Source organism: Saimiri boliviensis, chromosome 17 (genome assembly GCF_048565385.1).
Source record: "Saimiri boliviensis isolate mSaiBol1 chromosome 17, mSaiBol1.pri, whole genome shotgun sequence".
NCBI lineage: Eukaryota > Metazoa > Chordata > Mammalia > Primates > Cebidae > Saimiri > Saimiri boliviensis.
In genome coordinates, this window is record NC_133465.1 from 20,587,421 (window position 1) to 20,610,134 (window position 22,714).

The 22,714-nt window shown below is 42.1% G+C and overlaps 1 protein-coding gene across 5 annotated transcripts in view; it reads right to left on the bottom strand.

The window, feature by feature from the left end:
- The window catches only part of VPS53 (VPS53 subunit of GARP complex), a 176,595-nt gene that overhangs the window by 127,136 nt on the left and 26,745 nt on the right, over positions 1-22,714 (bottom strand). Inside the window, exon 1 of one of the 5 annotated variants that reach the window (XM_074388329.1) lies at positions 22,607-22,710. The exons of 3 other annotated variants lie outside the window; for them this stretch is intronic. In XM_074388329.1, coding sequence (XP_074244430.1) covers positions 22,607-22,621 — 15 coding nt within the window. In that variant the 5' untranslated portion in view covers positions 22,622-22,710. Of the gene's footprint in view, positions 1-2,104; positions 9,145-22,606; positions 22,711-22,714 lie in introns of those variants that run through there. One more of the 5 variants, XM_074388330.1, reaches the window with a different exon arrangement.

Sequence of the window (22,714 nt, forward strand, 5' to 3'; positions counted from 1 at the left end):
TATGAACAGCATCCCTGCATGTCCCATAGCTAAGCCAATCCTCCATTTGGTTTACCGGGGACAGGCTGAGTTTATGATCCGGTATAATTAAGAGCTCCCTCTCCTTCTCAAAGTGACGCTGGTGATAAATTATATGGTCACCTTACCTACAGCATCTAACTGATGCTACAGCACAGTGGGAACCTGGTAAATACTGCCTGTGATTCAAAATATCATGGCGCACCTGCAGGAGTGCCAGCGCTGAGGCCACTGCTCTCAATAAAGCAGCTGATAACCATTCCCCTACCTTCAGGCACAGTCATGAGCAATGGTTCAAAATCACAGCTTCATGCTTTCTGTAACTATTATCTATTTGGCTTATATACAGTCTGACGTCCAAGATGCTACATGGGATTGGTAAATTCTAACCCCACTGAAGCCTTCTAAAAAAAGCTGGATCATGGAGTAGAAAGTGTGACTGAGGCCTCTGCAGGCAACTGATCACTAGAAGGACTCATCTTTTTGGGCACCGTCCACATGGAATTCTGCGATACTGCGGGCCACGTCACGTCACAATGATGTGCTAACAGGATGATAGCCACGGTATTCTAGCCAAACACCCTAAACATATGACATTCAGCTAAGAAAGGCAAACAAGGTGCCAAGGTATACACCTAGGTCTCACGTCGGAAGAAGTCGAAGTGATCCTATCTCAAAGAAAGGGTTTCTATCCCTGTCTCTCTTATTTTAAACCTGGCATCCTACCAGAACTGTCTCTGCTGAAGGTATCGCTTTTTTCTTCCAGCAAACAAATAAGACTCACACAATCTTACACGTCATAGTCTACAAGAAAGATAAAACTATCTGCCAGATTTTTTTCTGGCTGAAATACTTTTGCTTGTTATAATAATGTACTAAAATTGGAAAAATGTAATATAAGTCATTTTGCAGAGTTTAAAAAGCTTCTCTGGGTTGGGCGCAGTGGCTCACGCCTTTAATCCCAGCACTTTGGGAGGCCAAGGTGGGTGGATCACAAGGTCAAGAGATCAAGACCATCCTGGCCAACACGGTGAAACCCCGTCTCTACTAAAAATACAAAAATTAGCCAGGCGTGGTGGCACGCACCTGTGGTCCCAGCTACATGGGAGGCTGAGGACGAAGAATCACTTGAACCCAGGAGGCATAGGGTGCAGTGCGCCACTGCGCTGCAGCCTGGTGACAGAACAAGACTCCGTCTCAAAAAAAAAAAAAAGCTTGTCTGAAGTAGCCACGCTATCAAGCAAGTCCATTCTCAACACATACCCTAATATTCAACATCCAACCTCCAATTATCAGTCATACAGAAAAAAGATTGTTTTGTAACTGGAAGAAGCATAAGATCTACAAGAAGTTAAGGTTTTTTTTAAAAAATACCAAAATACCTTTCCTACCTGGCTAATCAGAAACATGCTAAAAGAATGATTCTGGTACAGTCCCCAGACATTTTTTAAAATAAAAAGATGGTTGAGAGGGAGGCAGTAGCTCACACTTATAATCCCAGCACTTTGGGAGACTAAGGGCAGATCACTTTAGGCCAGAAGTTCGAGCCAGTCTGACAAACATGGCAAAACCCTGTCTCTACTAAAAATACCAAAAAAATTAGCTGGGTGTGCTAGTATATACCTATAGTTTCAGCTACTCAGGAGGCTGAGGCACAAGAATCACTTGAGCCCAGGAGGCAGAGCCTGCAGTGAGCTGACACTCCGCCACTGAACTCCAGCCTTAGTGACAAGAGACAGGCTCTGTCTCAAAAAAAAAAAAAAGAAAAAAAAATAGTAGGCTGTGTGCAGTAATCCAAACACTTTGGGAGGCCAAGGCAGGCGAATCATGAGGCCAGGGGACATCAAGACCATCCTGGCCAACATGGTGAAACCCCATCTCTACTAAAAATACAAAAAACTAGCTGAGTGTGGTGGTGCGTGCCTGTAATCCCACCTCTTCAGGAGGCTGAAACAGGAGAATCCCTTGAACCCGGGACGTGAAGGCTGCAGTGAGCAGAGGTTGCACCACTGCACTCCAGCCTGGGCAAGCGAGCAAGACTCCGTCTCAAATAATAATAATAATAATAAAATAAAAAGGTGGCTACCTTTCCATTTCAAGCTGTACGTGGATTAAAAACAGAACTGCCGGGCACGGTGGCTCCAGCCTGTAATCCCAGCACTTTGGGAAGCTGAGGCGGGTGGATCACGAGGTCAACAGATTGAGACCATCCTGGTCAACATGGTGAAACACCGTCTCTACTAAAAAAAAATACAAAAAAAAAATTAGCTGGGCATGGTGGCACGTGCCTGTAATCCTAGCTACTCAGGAGGCTGAGGCAAGGCAGGAGAATTGCCTGAACCCAGGAGGCGGAGGTTGCGGTGAGCCGAGATCGCGGCATTGCACTCCAGCCTGGGTAACAAGAGCGAAACTCCACCTCAAAAAAAAAAAAAAAAAAACAGAACTAATCACTCCCAAGATGCTTGTGTTTAATCTGCCCCACTAGTTTCTGAATGGAGCAATGGAGCTATAGCCTACATCTGAAGGTGTTATAAAGCAGTGACTGGCATGACCCTCCTTAGGAATTAAAATTCTGTAAATATACAGCCTGCATCTGAAGGTGTTAGAAAGCAGTGACTGCATTTCATCTGGTCCCACCAGAGTTTCTGAGCTGAGCACTGGTGAAAGGAGCACTGGAGCTGCAGTCTGTATCTGAAGGTGTTATAAAGCAGCGAGTGTGTTTAATCTGATCCCACTAGAGTTTCTGAACGGAGCACTGGAGCTGCAGCCTGCATCTGAAGGTGTTGACTGCTGCGGCTCTCCTTAGGACTTAAATTCTGTAAACAGGAGATGCAAAGCAACCCACTGAATTAGCCTAGAAGCCTCAACAAAACCAATTACAGTATCTGAGTATTTCTGTGCATCATAACTGTAACCGCTGCTCTTAATTTTCCTCACCTCCTGGAGGAGGCTCTGAGCATGCTCTTAAAGCCACAGGAGGTCCCGTGCACAGAAGACAAGCAGTGTGGAACCTGGCACAGACACCACTGCTTTCTTCTTTCTCTTTTTTCCTTTTTGCAGACTCCTGTCTGCCACCTTTGTAGATAGAGGGGCTCTGATTCACTGGCAATGCCTTAAGAAATAAACATCCCCTCTGGCTCTGAGATGTGTCTAATTTTGCAGTTTGCGCCATCAGAGAATTATGTTGCCTTTACCATGTGAGTCCACAGGCAGCCTTTCAGAGATTTTAAACTGAGACACCTGCTGTTGCCACTGCAGGAAGGAGGATAGCTTGTTCATTTTCAGAAGAGCTGGTGTGGCTTTAGACTGTTCCGTAAAAAAAATAAGGTGCTAATATTCAAGGTTACTGGGATGAAAATTACATTTTTCCACTATTTTGCTACCATTTCTGTTTTCCAACTTTACATCTAACTGCTGGTTCCCTTTTCCTTTCTATTAAACGGAAAAGCAGCATACGGGGCCGGGTGCAGTGGCTCATGCCTGTAATTCCAGCACTTTCGGACGCCGAGGCAGGCAAATCACCTGAGGTCAGGAGTTCGAGACCAGCCTGACCAACATGGTAAAACCCTATTCCTACTAAAAATACAAAAATTAGCAGGGCATCATGGCACACACCTGTAATCCTAGCTACTTGGGAGGCTGAGGCAGGAGAATCGCTTGAACCCAGGAGGTGCAAGCAGCAGTGAGCCAAGATTGTGCCACTGCATTCCAGCCTGGATGACAGAGTGAGACTTTGTATCCAAAAAAAAAAAAAAAAAAAAAGAGAGAGAAAAAAGAAAACTAAAGTAACATATGTTATTGTATTAGTTAAAAGCAAGGGTTTTTGGACTAGCAGACTGGGATTCAAATCTTGGCTTTGCTAATTACTGTGTGATTTCTGTCAGGCCTCTTATTCTCTAGGAAACACAGTTTCATAATCTCCAGAATGAAAATTCTATCAGCTACCTGAAAGACAGGTAGCGAGGAATATGAGACTTAGTGGCAAATATCTCTGGAATCATTTACTCAACACTCTTCCCTTCTGTGTGCGAAATCTTCCTTTCACCGTGTTTCTACAGTCTGCTGTCCAAGGGGCAGACTGGGACCTCACTGGATCAGAGTTTTCCTGTGATTTTTGCAGAATTAGAATGGGGAAAAAGAGTTTATCTCCTGCAGGTGGTGGGAGCCCCAAGATGTGAAACTGAGTTAGAGAGCAGCTAGGTTCCTCAGGAAGGGGAAGAGGCTGGACTACAGGTAGAGATGTCAGAAGAATGGCTCACAGATTAAGAGGATGGAATCTTCAAACCGTGTTGAAAATGAGACATTCTCCAGGAAAAAACCTAAGTCCTTCATTCATTCAATTAAAAAGTGAGTGCCTATTACATGTACTGTGTTAGATACTAAGGGAAAAAAGGTCACTAGATAGGGGATGTGTCCTTCAACAGCTTTTGAGGAATAGATGTCTGAAGTATAAACACCTGTCAGATAAAAATGATACAAAGAGTGAAGAATAAAGAATGGCAGCATCATCTGGAAAGCAAGGGGCTCCTCTCGAGAGCAGGAACACTGAAGAGTGCTGCCACATCTGATAAGCCCTAAACAGAAGCCCTCACGATATCCACTGCAGGTGGACACCAAGGGTTAGGTAGCCTCCATTTGGAGAAAGTCTCTTCTTCTGTTACTGCTGACCACCTGCCACCACTAAGAGTTGCTGCTATTGAAACAGGGCATCCCCAGCACAAACAAAGATGCTTCACGCAGACTCAGCAAGTCACAGTGCAGCCCGCTCCCCATGACAGTGCTCAACAGTAGCAGAGGCTGCAGACTCTCACAGCCATGGATGGCGGCATATCTACAGCTCCGTGCTTCCCTACGCATCTGAGAACACAACCAGGACCACCCTGGTCAAATGCCAGATGGCACCCATCAGATGAGAATCACTGATGTTTACACAAATTCTTCCACAGTCCATTCAGAAACCTTGAGGATAAAAAGGCTGTATTTAAAGCACAGATTTGTTTCCAAGTTTGTGAAGCAAAACCAAAGGACTATAAAGAGCAAAGGGAGTCATTCTCACCTCATTTGTTAAAATGTTCTTTTCCATGCAAGTTACTTTTATTTACGATTTCTGCAAACAAGATCCACTGAAAATGTGAACTAAAGAGCTCATTTTTATTTTTAGGAGACAAGCCAGAAGTTAAAATCACAAGACAAGACTGGAAAACAAATTCAGCAGTGCCTGAATAAGACTAAACATTTACAGTTTAAAGTTCTGCCTATATCTGTTATCGCCCCTAACTTAAAACAAGTTAGCTCTGAAATAGTTGAGAGGCAAATGTGTTCACACACAGCTTCCTCTGATGAAAGGTAACCCCTGAGGATGAGAGCATTTCAAGCAACAACTTCAAGTGGCCAAAGAAAAGGAAACGTTTAAGCAAAAGTTTCTGCTGCTTTTGCTGAATGAAAGGTAAAGAAATTCAATATTTTTGGAAACAAGCACATTAAAAGGAACAGCTTGTCCAAGTTGAACAAAGGACTACTTTTCCCAAATAGTCAAGACTTCCAGTTGCCAAGTCTGAGGTTACTGGCTTCATTCTAATTCCCCCTTCATTCTAATTCCCCCTATCTTACTATTACTTTAATTTTAGTCACTTAATAACTCTCATCTATATTACAAGTCTTCATTCAGGAGAAAACATCCTTTTGCGATGACATCTGACTGTTCTCTCAGCTGACTTTTTGAGATACCTTCTGTACCAAATGCCCTTCAGGCTGTGGGGACTCATCTGCCTGATTCTGCTCTCTTCCTGGTTCACTTCTCTTCAAGTCCTCATTGGTTTCTGTATATTCAGCAGCACAGGTGCAGTACATGCAGAGCTCTCTTCAACCTTGAGTTCTTCTCTCAGTCTGGTTTCTTCATCACACTGAGAGGAACCAAGCTGGCTAACGACACCATGGTCACTGCCATTATTCAGATTTCCTGATGAGTCAGTTAACTTTCCAGGCTCCACAGAAAAACAAGTGGCTCCCAAATCTGCTTTTAAATGTTTGCTACTGTTGAAAGAGAATGTAGCATGGACAAGTGTGCAGCACACTGCGAATGAGAACATCTGGATCGGTGTTTGACTCACTTGGTGTGATGCTGGGCAAGCCAAGAACTTACGTGGGCCGCTGTCTTAAATTGTCAAGTGAGGAGAAAGCATCTACATGGCCCAACTTACGTGTCTTTGTAAAGACGTGAATCAAGCAAAGCAATATATGCAGCACTATTTTGCAAGGTAAACATAGTGTGATTAAACAGATCAAGACAAATGACTCGAAATGTTACGTTCTGCAAAAGCAACTCAAAATGTATCTTTGTTTATAGTGAACAGATCAAGAAAGACAGACCATCCTTCCAACAGTACATTCTTAATTACAGAGATCTGGAAAGTTTCATGGCTGACAAACAGTCCTAGAACCTGCCCACAAGACACTAATTCAGTTACCAGAAATCTCTAAAGACTAGAATCTCCAAGTACTCAACGGAAAAAAAGTATAAATGTCTGACTTATTAGAAGTAGCACCTGGCCAAGAAAAAACAAACAAACAAAAAAGAAGTAGCACTCCGTCTAACCCATAATAACACTGTTACCACAGGAATAAGAATAGCTGTCTGCCTGACCGTTTCCTTGTGACTAGAAACAAGAAAAGCTCAAGTACAACAAGGAGACAGGATAATAATAATTATTAGTCTGAGATGGGGTAAAGACCCCTCAAATTCACCTCTTCTCCTGCTTTAAAGACAGTATTTAAATCATCAAATTTACTTGGGGCTGGGCACAGTGGCTCACCCCTGTAATCACAGTACTTTGGGAGGCTGAGCCAGACGGATCACCTCAGGTTGGGTGTTCAAGACCAGCCTGGCCAACCTGGTGAAACTCCTTTCTCTATCAAACATACAAAAATTAGCTGGGTGTGATGGTGGGGACCTATAATCCCAGCCACTCAGGAGGCTGAGGCATCAGATTCACTTGAACCTGGGAGGCAGAGGTTGCAGTGAGCTGAGATCACACCTCCATCTTGGGCAACAGAGCGAGACTCCATCTCAAAAAAAAGCAAGACTCCATCTCAAAAAAAAAAAAAAAAGAAAAACTTTACTTGGTACTAAGTGTATCTCCAAAAGAAATGACCCCCTCCAAGTTGGGGGTCATTATGAAAGTGGCACTATTATTTTGCCTAACATCCATATTCCAGGTATCACATACAATACCTAGAAATGAACACGGCATCTGTTCACAGAGTCTACAACGCAATATGGAAATGGAAATTAGAAACCCTGGCATGGGATCCAATAATACATGGAGGACAACAAGTTTCTTTTGTATTTTAGAGCTGTAATCTAGACGACTACAAAACACCAAGCCAAGACAGAGGTATTATCTTCGGTTTTGCAAAACTAATCTCCTTCTAGAGGAAACCTTGGAGTCCAAGTTGGAGCAAAGGAAACTTTCTAGTTATAATACAGACTCTAGAAAAAGGAGAGTTACACATGGAAATGCTGATGGAACAACCACACACTGAATCTGTGCTCTTCTATATACTGTTTCCACAGATGGAAGAGGGAAGAAGAAAAAGGAGGTCAAGTTCTTACATGAAGACAGAATTTCTAATTCCCATCCACCGCACAAACATATCTGAGGGACTTCTTGTATCACGGCCCTGAGATCTAGCAGGCTTTGCTCTGTCGGCAGTAATACTACAATTCTTCTAACGTACAATCTCAAACTGAGGATGGAATTCTTCTTATACAATTTCCAACTACCAGCAATCAAGAGCAAGAGTGACCTGGGTACTAGCGAGAGTAGTTACAGTAGTGATAAATGGCATTTTCCTCTGGAGATGTAGAGAGTCTAGTTTAAACTTGTGACTGCCTCCAACATGGAAATAAGCAGATGGCAAGTTATGCCTGACCTTCCTTCTTGGCTCCTGAAGACTGCCATTTACACAGAGATGGCTCAGAAGAAGAATAACCTTCAATGTTCCTTCTTGGCACATCATTTTCCGAAACTATTTTCAATAATCATGTTGCAGAAAAGTGGAACCTGGCATTTCTAAGGTCAGGAAGGAAGCAGTCCGGCTGCTAGACTAGTTAACCAAACAGAAGAAAAAAACCAGGGTGGTTTTATTTCCGCAGGAGAGAACATCTCCGTTGTTAGGCACTGGATACAAAAGCTTAAGATTCACTAGCTAGTCAGAAACACACTGTCTATATTAATTAAATGAAGACAAAACAGAAAGAACACTTAGGTTAATGCACCCGAGTCTATGGAAAAAAATGAATCTATGTAAGTTCAGAACAATATGGAAAAATGTTTCTAAAGAATTAAATACTCAAATGATTAAAAATTACCATGTGACCCAGCAATTCCACTCCTAGGTACACATCAACAGGAACTGAAACAGATAACTAAAACAGGTATTTGTATGCCAGTACTCACAGCAGCACTGTTGACAATGGCCAAACGGTGGAAACAATCCAAGTGTCCGTGGATACATACGTGGTTTCCCTACACCACAGGGTATTACTCAGATGGAAAAGGGAAGAAAGTTCTGATACATGCCACAACACACATGAACCCTGAAGACAACACAAGTGAAATACACCAGATACAAAAGGTTCAATACAGTACCCAGAATAGGCAAATTCATAAAGACAGAAAGTAAAATAGAGGTTATAGGAGGTTGAGGAAAGTGAGCAGGGAAAGTAACTACTTAATGTTTATAGAGCTTCTGTTTGGGGTAATGAATACATTTCAGAAATTTATAGCAATAGTGGTGGTTGTACAACATTATGAATGTAATTAATACCACTAATTATACACTTAAAAATGTTAAAATAGGCCAGGCAAGGTGGCTCACGCCTGTAATCTCAGCACTTTAGGAGGCCAAGGTGGGTGGATCACGAGGTCGGGAGATCAAGACCATCCTGGCTTAACAGGTTGAAACCCCGTGTCTACTAAAAATACAAAAAATTAGCTGGGTGTGGTGGTGGGCGCCTGTAGTCCCAGCTACTCGGGAGGCTAAGGCAGAAGAATCACTTGAACCTGGAGGTGAAGGTTGCAGTGAGCCGAGATCACACCACTGTACTCCAGACTGGGTGACAAAGTGAGACTCTGTCTCAAAATTAAAAAACAAAAAGTTAAAATGATAAATTCTATATTATATATATAGTTACACAATTTTTAAAAATGTATCAAAAACCACTGAACAATATACTTTAAACAAATGAATCATATGTAAATTATAGCTCACTAATGCTGTTAAAATATAGTTTCAAAAAAGGTTTTATTTATTAAAATGAAATTTAATAAAATTTTTAAAAGAATCATCAATTACATCAAGCTACTTGCCAAGAAAAAAAAAAAACAGGCCGGGTATGGTGTCTCACACTTGTAATCCAAACTTTTGAAAGGCTGAGGCAGGAGGATTGCTTGAACCCAGGAGTTCAAGACCAGCCTGGGCAACACAGCAAAATCCCATTTCTACAAAAAATACAAAAAAAATTAGCCAGGCATGGTGTCATGACCCTGTAGTCCAAACTACTCAGGAGACTGAGGTGGGAGGATTACTTTAGCCTGGGAGGTCAAGGCTGCAGTGAGCCAGGATTTCTCCATTGCACTCAAGCCTAGGTGACAGGGCGAGACTCTGTCTCAAAAAAGAAAAAAAAAAAAAAAACAGAAGCAGTGGTTCATACCTGTAATCCCAGCACTTTGACAGACTGAATGAGACAGGCTGATTACCTGAGGTCAGGAGTTTGAGACTAGCCTGGCCAACATAGCAAAACCCCATCTCTACTAAAAATAAAAAAAAATTAGCTGGGCGAGGTGGCGCACACCTGTAATCCTAGCTACTTGGGAGGCTGAGGGAGGCAGAGGTTGCAGTGAGCCGAGATTACGCCACTGCAGAAGGGTAGGAACAGGAAGGGATGGGACAGGGAAGAAAACAGAAGGGAAGGGGTAAAAGAAAGAAAGAAAGAGAGACAGAGAGAGAGAAGGAAGGAAGGAAGGAAGGGAGGAAGGGAGGGCGGGAGGGAGAGGAGAGAGGCAGGGAAGGAGGCAGAGAAGGAGGCAGGGAGGGACGGAGGGGAAAGAAAAAAGGAAAGAAGGAAGGAAGGGAGGGAGGAAGGGGAAAGGAAGAAAGAGAGAGAAAAAGAAAAAAAAAAACAGTATTAACTCTTTGGTCTTAGGTGAAATAAAAACTTAGTTCAAAGACCATTTTAAGCTGGGCACAGTGGCTCATGCCTGTAATCCCCACACTTTGGGAGGCCAAGGCGAGAGAACTGATTGAGCTCAAGAGTTTGAGACCAGCCTGAACAACATAGTGAGATCTCCATCTCTGCCAAAAAAAAAAAAAAAAAAAAAAAAAATTAAGACAATTTAAAAAACAACAGCAGCTGGGCACAGTGGCTCACTCCTGTAATCCTACCACTTTGGGAGGCTGAGGCAGGTAAGATCACTTGAGGTCAGGAGTTCCAGAGCAGCCTAGCCAACATGGTGAAATACAAAAATACAAAAATTAGCCAGGTGTGGTGACACGTGCCTATAATCCCAGCTACTCAGAAGGCTAATGCAGAAGAACCACTTGAGCCCAAGAGGCGGAGGTTGTAGTGAGCCAAGATCACTCCAGTCTGGGTGAGAGTGAGACTCTGTCTCAAAAAAAAAAAAAAAAGAAAAGGAAAAAAAAAGAGAAGAGAAAAGAAAAAGAAAAACCCCTAACACTTTTTTTTTTTTGGAGACAGAATCTTGCTCTTTTGCCCAGGCTGGAGTGCAGTGGTGCCATCTCAGCTTACTGCAACCTCTGCTGCCCAGGCTCAAGTGATTCTCCTGACTCAGCCTCCCAGGGAGCTGGGATTACAAACGCCCACCACCATGCCCGGCTAATTTTTGTATTTTTATTAGAGACAGGTTTTCACCATGTTGGCCAGACTGGTCTCAAACTCCTGACCTCAGGTGATCTGCCTACCTCAGCCTCCCAAAGCGCTGGTATTACAAGTGTGAGCCACTGCTGCATCTGGCTATTAAAAATTCATTTTTAATACTCAGAGGTGGCCAAAGTAGCATTCAGAGAAAAGACAAACCTGTAAGTGCTCTTCTTACATAATGAGAAGTAAAAGAAACGTAAAGACAACAGAGATGGAACAAGAGCGTAATGAACTGAAACAGGAAAAGAGTAGAACTGATGAATAAATCTAAGTGCAAGTCCTCTGAGAAGGCTTAAAGAAATTCTGGCCAGTTTAATCTGGGATTGGGGTTGGGGGAAGAGAAAATACAGCATTAAGAACGGAAGGAGAATATAAACAGAGAATTGGAAAGGATGAAAAAACGTAAACATCTGAGTAAAATTATTTTCAAGAATAAGTACTTACTAAAATCAACTCAGAAGAAGTGGAAGATATAAATATACCATAGAAATAACAGAAAAGGCTGCCAAGGAGCAAGCCTCCCAAAAGGCACTTGACTTTGATAATGCGTAAATTGTTTTGGAGACTTCAGGGTAAGACTTCAGGGTATATTATTTACAGCCTGAAGTCTCAGAAACAATTTACTATTTAAACAGTCTCTGTGGGCTGCAAAAACTGGGAAGCATCTCAGTTTGTTTTATAAAGCTGACATAAACCTAACGTAATCTAACCAAAAAGAAGAAAATGTCAAACTAATTTCATTTTTGAACCAAATGAAATTTGAACATGAACCAAAATCCCAGATAAAAATACCAGAATTTAACAATATATTACAAAGACAATACAGGATGACCCAGTAGGCATTTAAGAAAGGTTAGATATTTTTAAAAGGACAAAAAACTTAAGCAAATCAACAAAATGATAAAGCCCTATGACCATAACCAGTAGATGCTGAGAAGGCATATGATAAAATTCAACATCTATTTTCTCGCAAAAGTACTTAGTGACCAAGATTGTGATTATTACTCCTTGACAGTCAAAGAATCGGGAAACAAGACAACATGACACTTGGTGTCCACTCTAGGAGAGAAGGCTCTTCTGCTTTGCTTGCTGTGTTATTACAAATGCTTATAACAGTGTCCAGCACACAGCAGGCACTTGCTAAATATGCACTGTGTGAGCGAACGAACAAACATACTACATAAAGTGGCTGTCACTAAAATCAAGAACACATTGCCTGCCATCCCCACTCTTACCTGATACTAAACATTACTCAAGAAGAGCATTTCTAAACCTTTTTCATCTCAGAATCTGTTCATACCTTTGGAAATTTACTGAAAGGGTTTATATGAGTTGTATCTACTGACGTATACTAATGTTGAATATTAAAACTGAGAAGTTTAAATAAAAAATGTGTATCTAGGCCGGGCGCGGTGGCTCAAGCCTTTGGGAGGCTGAGGCGGGTGGATCACGAGGTCGAGAGATCGAGACCATCCTGGTCAACATGGTGAAACCCCGTCTCTACTAAAAATACAAAAAATTAGCTGGGCATGGTGGCACGTGCCTGTAATCCCAGCTACTCAGGAGGCTGAGGCAGGAGAATTGCTTGAATCCAGGAAGTGGAGGTTGCGGTGAGCCGAGATAGTGCCATTGCACTCCAGCCTGGGTAACAAGAGCGAAACTCCGTCTCAAAAAAAAAAAAAAAAAAAAAAAAAAAGTAAAACTCTGTCTCAAAAAAAAAAAAAAAGTTAAAAAAAAAAAATGTGTATCTATTAATGCACTTTCAAATGACAATGACAATCAATTACATGTTAGCATCAATAACATGCTTTTTGAAAGGTAACTATCTTTCCCTCAGACAAAACCAATTTCTTGAGAAGAATGGCACTGCTGGTGTGTCTCTGCAAGTACATCTAGTGTCTGCTTGATAAACACCAGCTGGACTCTCATATGTGTTTCTGCATTGAATCTGTTGTAATATGTTGTTTTGGTTGAAAATACAGAGAAAATCTGGCTTCACATAGATATATGTAGTTAGAAAAGGAGGAAATATTTTCGTACCCATCTCTTAAAGGCCCCAGGAGATGTGGTGCCTGGTGAGGGCCCTTTTCTCACAGATGGCATCTTCTGTGTGTCCTCACACGGAGAAGGGGCCAACAGCCATCCTTCAAAAGTGTATTATAAGGACCCTAATCTCACCAATGAGGGAAGACCCCTTCGTCACCTCCCAAAGGCCCTACTTCTAAATACTATCACAATAGGGATTAAGTTCCAATGTAGGAATTGTGGGGAGATTCCCACAGTCCTATATTGTGATATGTTGTTTTGGTTGAAAAGAAGAAGAAAATCTGGCTTCACATAGATATATGTAATTAGAAAACGAAGAAATATTTTCATACCCATCTGTTAGTCTATTCAGGCATTATTAATGTAACAAAATAAACACAGCAGCCCTTTTCAGGTACTTACTGATAATTCTTTTTTGAGATGAAGTCTTGCTCTCTCGTCTAGGCTGTAGTGCAGTGATGCAATCTCAGCTCACTGTAATCTCCACCACCTGGGTTTAAGCAATTCTCTCCCCTCAGCCTCCCAAGTAACTGGGACTACAGGCATGCACCATGCCCAGCGAATTTTTTTTGTATTTTTAGTAGAGACGGGGGTTTCACCATGTTGGCCAGAATGATCTTGATCTCCTGACCTCATGATACGCCTGCCTCAGCCACCCTAAGTACTGGTATTATAGGCATGAGCCACCACACACAGCTGATAATCCTCTTTAAACTACATTAAAACTAAGAAAGTGGTAGGATCTTGAGGATTAGTTGCAATGAAGAATTTGAAATTTCCTTAATGAACTTGTCATACCAGCTGCATTAAAACCCACTGATCAGCTGTGCTTCTGCCTAGGGTGAAGGAAGCCAGAAAGAATGTTGCTCTTGCACTAACAATGAGGAAAAATGAAACTAAAAACCACAACTTTTCTTGAACCCAGCAGAGAGCTAAAGACAACCAAGTATCCTGAATTCCAAGAAGGAACGTGCTCCTCAAGGAAAGAGAGGATAGGAGAACTGTCTCACAAGTAGAAGGATATATAGGGAAGACAGGGATGCCACATGAGCCGGTGAGAAGGGCTTCACTGAAGTGTTGAACAAGTTACCAAAGGCCCAGTGTGGGCTTGGGCAACAGTGCAGAAGTCCTGGAAAGCATATACACAGGTGGTCTGCACCCACTCTCAGGCCCTCTTCCAAGACCTTCACTGGATGTACATGAGAAAAAAATGGGGACACTCTCTCCTCTTCTACACCAAATGTCTGGCATTCAGTAAAAAACTTTAAGACACATATATGCCAAAAAAGAAAAGTAGAAAAGGAAGAAAGGAAAAACAACCCACTGCTAAGAGACAAAGCAATCAACAGAATCTGTCTCAAAGAAGAGCCATTTGTTACAACCACTAGATAGGTTACAGAGGAGGGGATTTTAGAGTAACAATGAAAAATATGTTAAAGAATCTGGCAGAAAAGGTGTTTCACATGCATGAGCAGAGGAGGAACTGCAGCAGAGAGCAGGAAATTCTTGAGTCAAATGGAAATGCTAGAAAAAGGGACACAGTGTCAGAGCTGAAGACTTCCTTCAACAGCCTCATCACACTTGACACAGCCAAAAAAGGAAAAGGATCAGTGAACTGAAGGTCAATAGAAAGTCCCCAACTGAAACATAAAGAGAAAAAAAGAAAAGAAACCCCAACACCTGCAGGACAGAATTACAAGTTCTAAGAGATGTGTCAGTAGAGTTCCAGGAGCAAGAGAGAACAGAGCAGAAACATCTGAAGAGACAATGGCCGAGATTTTTTTTTTTTTTTAAGTGAAAGGCATTAAACCACTGACCCAAGTGCTGAGATCCCAAGCAGAATAACTTCAAAAAAACAAAAACACCGGATACCAGACACATCATAGTAAAATTGCCAGAAACAAAATGAAAGATACAGTCTTGAAGACAGCCAGGGTAGGGATGACACACATTAAACACAGAGGAGAAAGATAAAAATGACGACAGACTGGGGCTGGGCCGGTGGCTCACACCTGTAATCCGAGCACTTTGGGAGAGTGAGGAGAGTGGATCACCTGAGGTCAGGTGTCTGAGACGACCCTGGCCAACATGGTGAAGCCCTACCTCTACTCAAATTACAAAAATTAGCTGGGTGTATTGGTAGCTGGGTGTATTGGCATATGCCTGTAATCTCAGCTATTCAGGAGGCTGAGGCAGGAGAATCGCTTGAACCTGGGAAGCACAGGTGGCAGTGAGCCGAGATCCCACCACTGACGGAGCAAGACTCTGTCTCAAAAAATAAATACATAAAAATAAATAAAAAATGAAATAAAATTGACTACAGACTTGACGTTTGCTCAGAAACAATGCAAGCTAGAAGGCAGACATTTTTAAAGTACTAAAAAAATAATAATAAAACAACAAAACTGCCAATCTAGAGTCCTATACAAAACAAAAATATTTTTAAAAAATAAAAGCAAAATTAAAACTTTTCAAGCAAAGAAAAGCTGAGAGCATTTACTGCCAGCAGACCTGTGCTGTAAGAAATACTAAAGGAAGTGCATCAGGCAGAAGGAATACGGTACAGAAAAAACTTGGATCTAAAGAGATGAAAATGATAACTATGTGAGGTAACAAATACATTAATTTGCTGCTCTGTAGACCATATCACTGCCTATACGTATCCTATAATAAGTGATACACCTTAAATATACACAATACAATTTATTTCCTAAAAAATAAAATAGCTGGTGTGGTGGCACACACCAGTAGTCTCAGCCACTCAGGAGGCTGAGGCAGGAAGATCCCTTGAGCCAAGGAGTTTGAGGCCAGCTTGGGCAACACAGTAAGACCCCATCTCTAAAAAATATAAAATAAATTTAGAAATTTGAAAAATGACAAAAAATAAAAATAAATATTAAAATTTTCTGACTTTTAATTACTCTAAAAAGCAAAACTAAAAAGAGTGATGGTGGTCATAATATCTAAAAAGAAGACGCAGGATGTGGCAGAATGGACAAAGCATGAGAGGAAAAAACTGGAAGTCTACTCTAAGACTCTCACCTGGGAAGTGATATAACCTTGTCACTGTGATATTAGTGACAACAGCACTGTCATAAAGATGCATACTGTGAACCTAAGATAACCACTAAAAAAACAGAAAAACCTAACAAGGAAGTACAACAACAAACAGAAAATTAGCAAGATGGTAGCTTTAAATACAACTCTATCACAGAAACAAAGCAAAATAGTCACTCTTGCCAATTTTATTCCATATCATACTGTAGGTCCTAGCTAGAGTAATAAGGCAAAAAGTAAAACTGTCTTTATTCAGAGGTAAGATGATTATCTACTTCTTAAAAATCCCAAAAGCCTACCAAAAAAAAATTCCTGAAACTAACAAGTGAGTTCAGCAAAGCTGCACAATATAAGGTCAATATAAAAATAGGCCGGGTGCGGGGCTCAAACCTGAAACCCCAGCACTTTGGGAGGTCGAGGCGGGCGGATCATGAGGTCAGAAGATCGAGACCATCCTGGCCATGGTAAAACCCTGTACCTACTAAAAATACAAAAAATTAGCCAGGCACATGCCTGTAATCCCAGCTACTCAAGAGGCTGAGGCAGGGGAATTGCTTGAATCCGGGAGACGGAGGTTGCAGTGAGCCGAGATCATGCCACCGTACTCCAGCCTGACAAAAGAGCAAGATTACGTCTCAAAAATATAAAAATAAGTATCAATTACATTTCTGTAACTAGCAAAGGACAAATGGAAATTTAAGTTTTTAAGAGATACTATTTATAATATCACCAAAAAACATAAAATATTTAGTATAAATCTAGCAAAATATGAGCACGATCTATATACTAAAAACTAAAACAAACTATTGAGAGAAACTAAAGACTTAAATATATGAAGGAAGATTCCATGTTCACAGATTGGAAAATTTAATATTGTAAAGATGTGAATTCTCCCTGAATTGATCTACAGATTTAACGCAATCCCAATCAAGGTCCCAGAGACTTTTTAAAAAAAAAAAAAAAAAAAAACAAGTTGGCCAGGCGCAATGGCTCACGCCTGTAATCCCAGCACTTTGGGAAGCCAAGGCGGGCAGATCACCTGAGGTCAGGAGTTCCAGACCAGCCTGGCCAACATGGTAAAACCCCATACCTACTAAAAAATACAAAAAACTAGCTAGGTGTGGTGGCGAGTGTCTGTAATCCCAGCCATTCGGGAGGCTGAGGCAGGAGAATCGCTTGAACCCAGGAGGCAAAGGTTGCAGTGAGGTGAGATCACACCACTACACTCCAGCCTGGTAACAAGAGCAAAACTCCATCTAAACAAATAAACATAAATAAAATAAAAATCAACAAGTTGATCCTATGCTTTATGTGGAAAAGGCAAAGAAATTAGAATATCCAAAACAATTTTGAAAAAGGACAATCTTTTTTTTTTTTTTTTTTTTGAGACAGAGTTTCGCTCTTGTTACCCAGGCTGGAGTGCAATGGCGCCATCTCGGCTCACCGCAACCTCCGCCTCCTGGGTTCAGGCAATTCTCCTGCCTCAGCCTCCTGAGTAGCTGGGATTACAGGCACGCGCCACCACGCCCAGCTAATTTTTTGTATTTTTAGTAGAGACGGGGTTTCACCATGTTGACCAGGATGGTCTCGATCTCTCGACCTCATGATCCACCCGCCTCGGCCTCCCAAAGTGCTGGGATTACAGGCTTGAGCCACCGCGCCCGGCCTTTTTTTTTTTTTTTTTTTTGAGATGGAGGTTCGCTCTTGCTACCCAGGCTGGAGTGCAATGGCGCGATCTCAGCTGACAGCAACCTCCGCCTCCTGGGTTCAGGCAATTCTCCTGCCTCAGCCCCCTGAGTAGCTGGGACTACAGGCATGCGCCACCATGCCCAGCTAATTTTTTGTATTTTTAGTAGAGACGGGGTTTCACCATGTTGACCAGGATGGTCTCGATCTATTGACCTCGTGATCCACCCACCTCGGCCTCCCAAAGTGCTGGGATTACAGGCTTGAGCCACCGCGCCCGGCCAAAAAAGGACAACCTTAGAAGACTCTAATTACATGATTTAAAGACTTACTATAAAGCTACAGCAGTCAAGACCATGTGGTACTGGCAAAGGATAAACACATGAATCGATGACATGGGAAAGAAAGTCCAGAAAGAGAACCATATATATCCCCAGCCTCTCAAATATCTAGGACTACAGGCATGTGCCACCATGCCCAGCTGATTTCTAAAACTTTGTTTTTAGAGATGGGGTTTCACTGTGTTGTTCAAGCTGGTCTCAAAGTCCTGGCCTCAAGTGATCCTCCCACCTCAGCCTCCCAAACTATTGGGATTATAGACATGTATCGCCATGGCTAGCTATGGTTAAATGATTCTTCACAAAGGTGCCAAGAAAACTCAATGTGGAAAGGATTGTGTTTTCAACATGAGTCTAGAACAAGAATCTCAACTTATATTTTGTACCATATAAAAAAATCTACTTGAGCCAGGCGCGGTGACTCAAGCCTGTAATCCCAGCACTTTGGGAGGCCGAGGTGGGTGGATCACGAGGTCAAGAGATCGAGACCATCCTGGTCAACATGGTGAAACCCCGTCTCTACTAAAAATACGAAAAATTAGCTGGGCATGGTGGCTCGTGCCTGTAATCCCAGCTACTCAGGAGGCTGAGGCAGGAGAATTGCCTGAACCCAGGAGACGGAGGTTGTGGTGAGCCGAGATCACGCCATTGCACTCCAGCCTGGGCAACAAGAGCGAAACTCCGTCTCAAAAAAAAAAAAAAAAAAAAAATCTACTTGAAATGGATCACAGAAATAAACATAAAACCTAAAACAATAAAACTTCTAAAAGAAAACACAGAAGAAAATGTTTTGTGGCCAGGCATGGTGGCTCATGCCTGTAATTCCAGCACTTTGGCAGGCCAAGGTGGGAGATCACCTGAGGTCGTGAGTTTAAGACCAGCCTGGCCAACATGGTGAAACCTCATCTCTATTAAAAATACAAAAATTAGCTGGGCATATCCGTTTCTCAGCCTTTTGGCTAAGATCAAATGTAAAAATTAGCTGGGCATGGTGGCGGGCACTTGTAATCCCAGTGAGCTGGGATTCAAGATCGTGCCATTGCACTCCAGCCTGGGCAACAGAGCAAGTCTCTACCTCAAAAAAAAAAAAATGTTTTGTGATCTTGGATTAGACAAAGAATTTTTATCAAAAGTACAAATGATAAAGGAAAATTAACCAATAAACTGTACTTCACTGAAGTTAAAAACCAGCTCAAGAGACTGCTAAAAAATAAAAAGACAAACCAGACTGTCTGAAAACATTTACGAAATATGCATCTGACACATTATGGGCACTGTACTAACTTCCACTCCATCAGCAGAGTGAATGACAGTGTACTTTCCACATTTATTGCATCTTAACCCATTTAGCAAGAAAAGATGGATAACAAAGGAAGGCCCAGAGTGGTGGCACACACCTGTAATCCTACCACTTTGGGAGGCCAGGGTGGAAGGATCACTGAGGCCAGGAGTTCAAGATTAGCTTGGGCAACATAGTGAGACCCTGCCTCTACCAAAAAAAAAAAAAAAAAAAAAAAAAAGTTGGGTATGCTGGCACATACCCATAGCCCCAGCTCCTCGGGAGGGTGAGTTGGGAGGACTGCTTGAGCTTGGGAGTTTGAGGCTGCAGTGAGCTATAATCCCACTATTGCAGTCCAGCCTGGACAACAGAGTGAGACCCTGTCCTTTAAGAAAAAAAAAAAAGGAAAACAAAAGACTAATAAAGGAAAACAGATCCCAATACCTATATGTATATAAACAGAGAGGGTCTGATGATCTTGGGGTAAAAACTGCCTTGTTTTAGAGATGGGATGAGAGACAGAGGAAACAAAAAGACAGATGTGCTTATCACAAACAGCTGGAGTGGAAAAGGGAGCATGGCTTTGAGTCTCAGAACCAAGAAGACCGAAGGTCCAAGAGCATGGGTCTGGAAACCAGAGCTGAATAGGCAGCAATGGCCCCCTGCAATGACTCGGGGATCAGTTCCCTCTGCGCATTACAACATGGCATCCAAAAAACACTTTTCTTTTAAAATAATATACTGACAGCCCCCCAGCTTGGGATTGTTCACCTAGAATTTTCTTATATACGATGGTGCAAAGGTGAGACACAGTCTGTAGAAACCATAGTTTGGGTATCCATACATCCATTCTGTTTTTCACTTTCTGTACCATATTCAGTAAGGTACATGAGTTAATCAACACTTTATTAGAAACCAGGCTCGGTGTTAGAGGATTTGCCTTACTGCAGCCTAATGGAAGTGTTCTGAGCACATTTAAGGTACAGGAGGCTAAGCTAGGTGTTCAGTAAATTACATGTATTAATACACTTTCAACTTAACATATTTTCATCTTATGCTGGGTTTATCAGAATAAGAATTTATTCTTAATTGTAAGAAGCATGTCTATTATTGAGAAAAATTTGGAAACGGGTGCAGTGGCTTGCACCTGTAATTCTAGCCACTCGAGAGGCTGAGGCAGGAGGATCACTTGAGGCAAAGAGTTCGAGACCAGTTGGAGCAACAAAGGAACACCCTATCACTACAAAAATATATACATATTTAATTTAAAAATCAGCCAGCTATGGTGACATGCACTTGTAGTCCTGGCTACTTGGAAGTCTGAGGTGGGAGGATCGTCTGAGGCCAGGAGTTTGAGACAGTGAACTACACACTCCACACTCCAGCCTGGATGACCCTGGAGCAAGACACTGTGTCAAAAAAAAAAAAAGAAAGAAAGAGAGAAGAGAAATGGCTGGCTGCAGTGACTCAGGCCTATAATCCCAGCACTCTGGGAAGCAGAGGTGGGAGGAGCACTTGAAGCCAGGAGTTCAAAACCAGCGTAGGCAACACAGTGAGATTCCATCACTACAAAAAATGTTTTAAATCAGCCAGGCATAGTGGTGTGCATCTGAAGTCTTAGCTACTTGGGAGGCTGAGGTGGAAAGATTGCGTGAGCCCAGGAGTTCAAGGCTAGAGTGAGCTATGATCCTGCCACTACATTCCAGACTAGATGACAGAGTGAGATCCCATCTCTAAGAAAAAAAAAGAATTTGGAAATTATAAAAACTGGAAATGCAAAATAAACCCTGTAGTCTCAAATTTCAAAAACAATACAAATACTGAATTCTGTTGTCATGTGGAATATCATCTAACTCGGGTGATACTGCACGTCACACCTGGCAAATGTCTAATGGAGTTCTTAAGGACAGGACAAGAGAATTGAACCTTTACCACCACTATTGCCACAACAAATATTCTGGACCATTGGTAAGCTGTGCTGCCATTTCTATTCACGGAAGACGGCACACTGAAGGCAGCAAGGGGCCTCTGATAACCCAGAGCAAGTAAACCTGGAGTTGCTTTAAAGTAGAGCAGTGAGGATGGAAAGGAGCTGACAGAAAAGCCACAGGAACCTGACAAATACCTAGAGGTGCACAACCAGAAACACTGAATTCCAGCAGATGATACAATAGCAGCACCGGTCTCACCGCCATCACTTCGCATGAGTGAGCCCAACAAACACTCAATTCCAGTGGATGATACAATACTCAGCAGCACTGGCCTCACTGCCATTTTAACTAAACATGAGTGAACCCAACAAACACTCAATTCCAGTGGATGATACAATACTCAGCAGGATAAATTTAAAGTGATGGAGGATAAGAATATAAACTCTCCTTCTAGTGAGCCGACAAGACAAATTCAAAATTCCACATAATGAAGATCAACACTGTGCTGTGAAGTCCTACCACATAAGTCTTGGAGAGCACAGTTATTTTTGTTTTTTGTTTTTTTCACTTGAGACAGGGTCCCCAGGCTGGTGTGAAGTGGCGCTGTCATAGATTACTGTAACCTCAAATTCCTGGGTTCACGCAATCCTCCTATCTCAAATGCCTGAGTAGCCAGGACTACAGGTTTGTGCCACCATGTAGGACTAATTTTTTCTTCAGATGGAGTCTCACTCTGTCACACAAGCTAGAGTGCAGTGGCGCCATCTCAGCTCACCTCTACCTCCCAGGTTCAAGCCATTCTCCAGTCTCAGCCTCCTATCTGGGACTACAGGCACATGCCACCACATCTGGCTAATTTTTGTATTTTTAGTAGAGCCCAGGTTTCACCATGTTGGCTAGGCTGATCTTGAACTCCTGACCTCAGGTGATCTGCCCTCCTCTGCCTTCCAAAGTGCTGGGATTACAGACATGAGGCAACGTGCCTGGTTGGACAATTTTTTTTTAATTTTTAGCACAGATGAAATCTTGCTATGTTGCCCAGGCTTATCTCAAACTCCTGGTCTCCCAAAGTTCTTCGATTACAGGCGTAAATTACCAAGCCCAGCCTATGTTTGCTCTAATGTTTGAATTGGATAATATGCTAATTTTGAGGGGTAAAAGCAAGGAAACACTTTCTCCTTGGAAGGCAATATACTTTCCTGCTTTAGTTCATAAATCTTTATGACACCTCTAAGTAAAAGTGAAGAAGGCAAGTACGAAGAATCTCCTTTTTCAGTGAAAATCAAGACATGAAAAGATTAAGACATACACCTGGGGATGACATCCAAGGACAAGCAGAAATCTTTGTTTTTTGGGTCTGGCACTATGCGCTGAAGTGAGGAGGAATAATACGAAGCCTCTGATGGCATGTCACGTG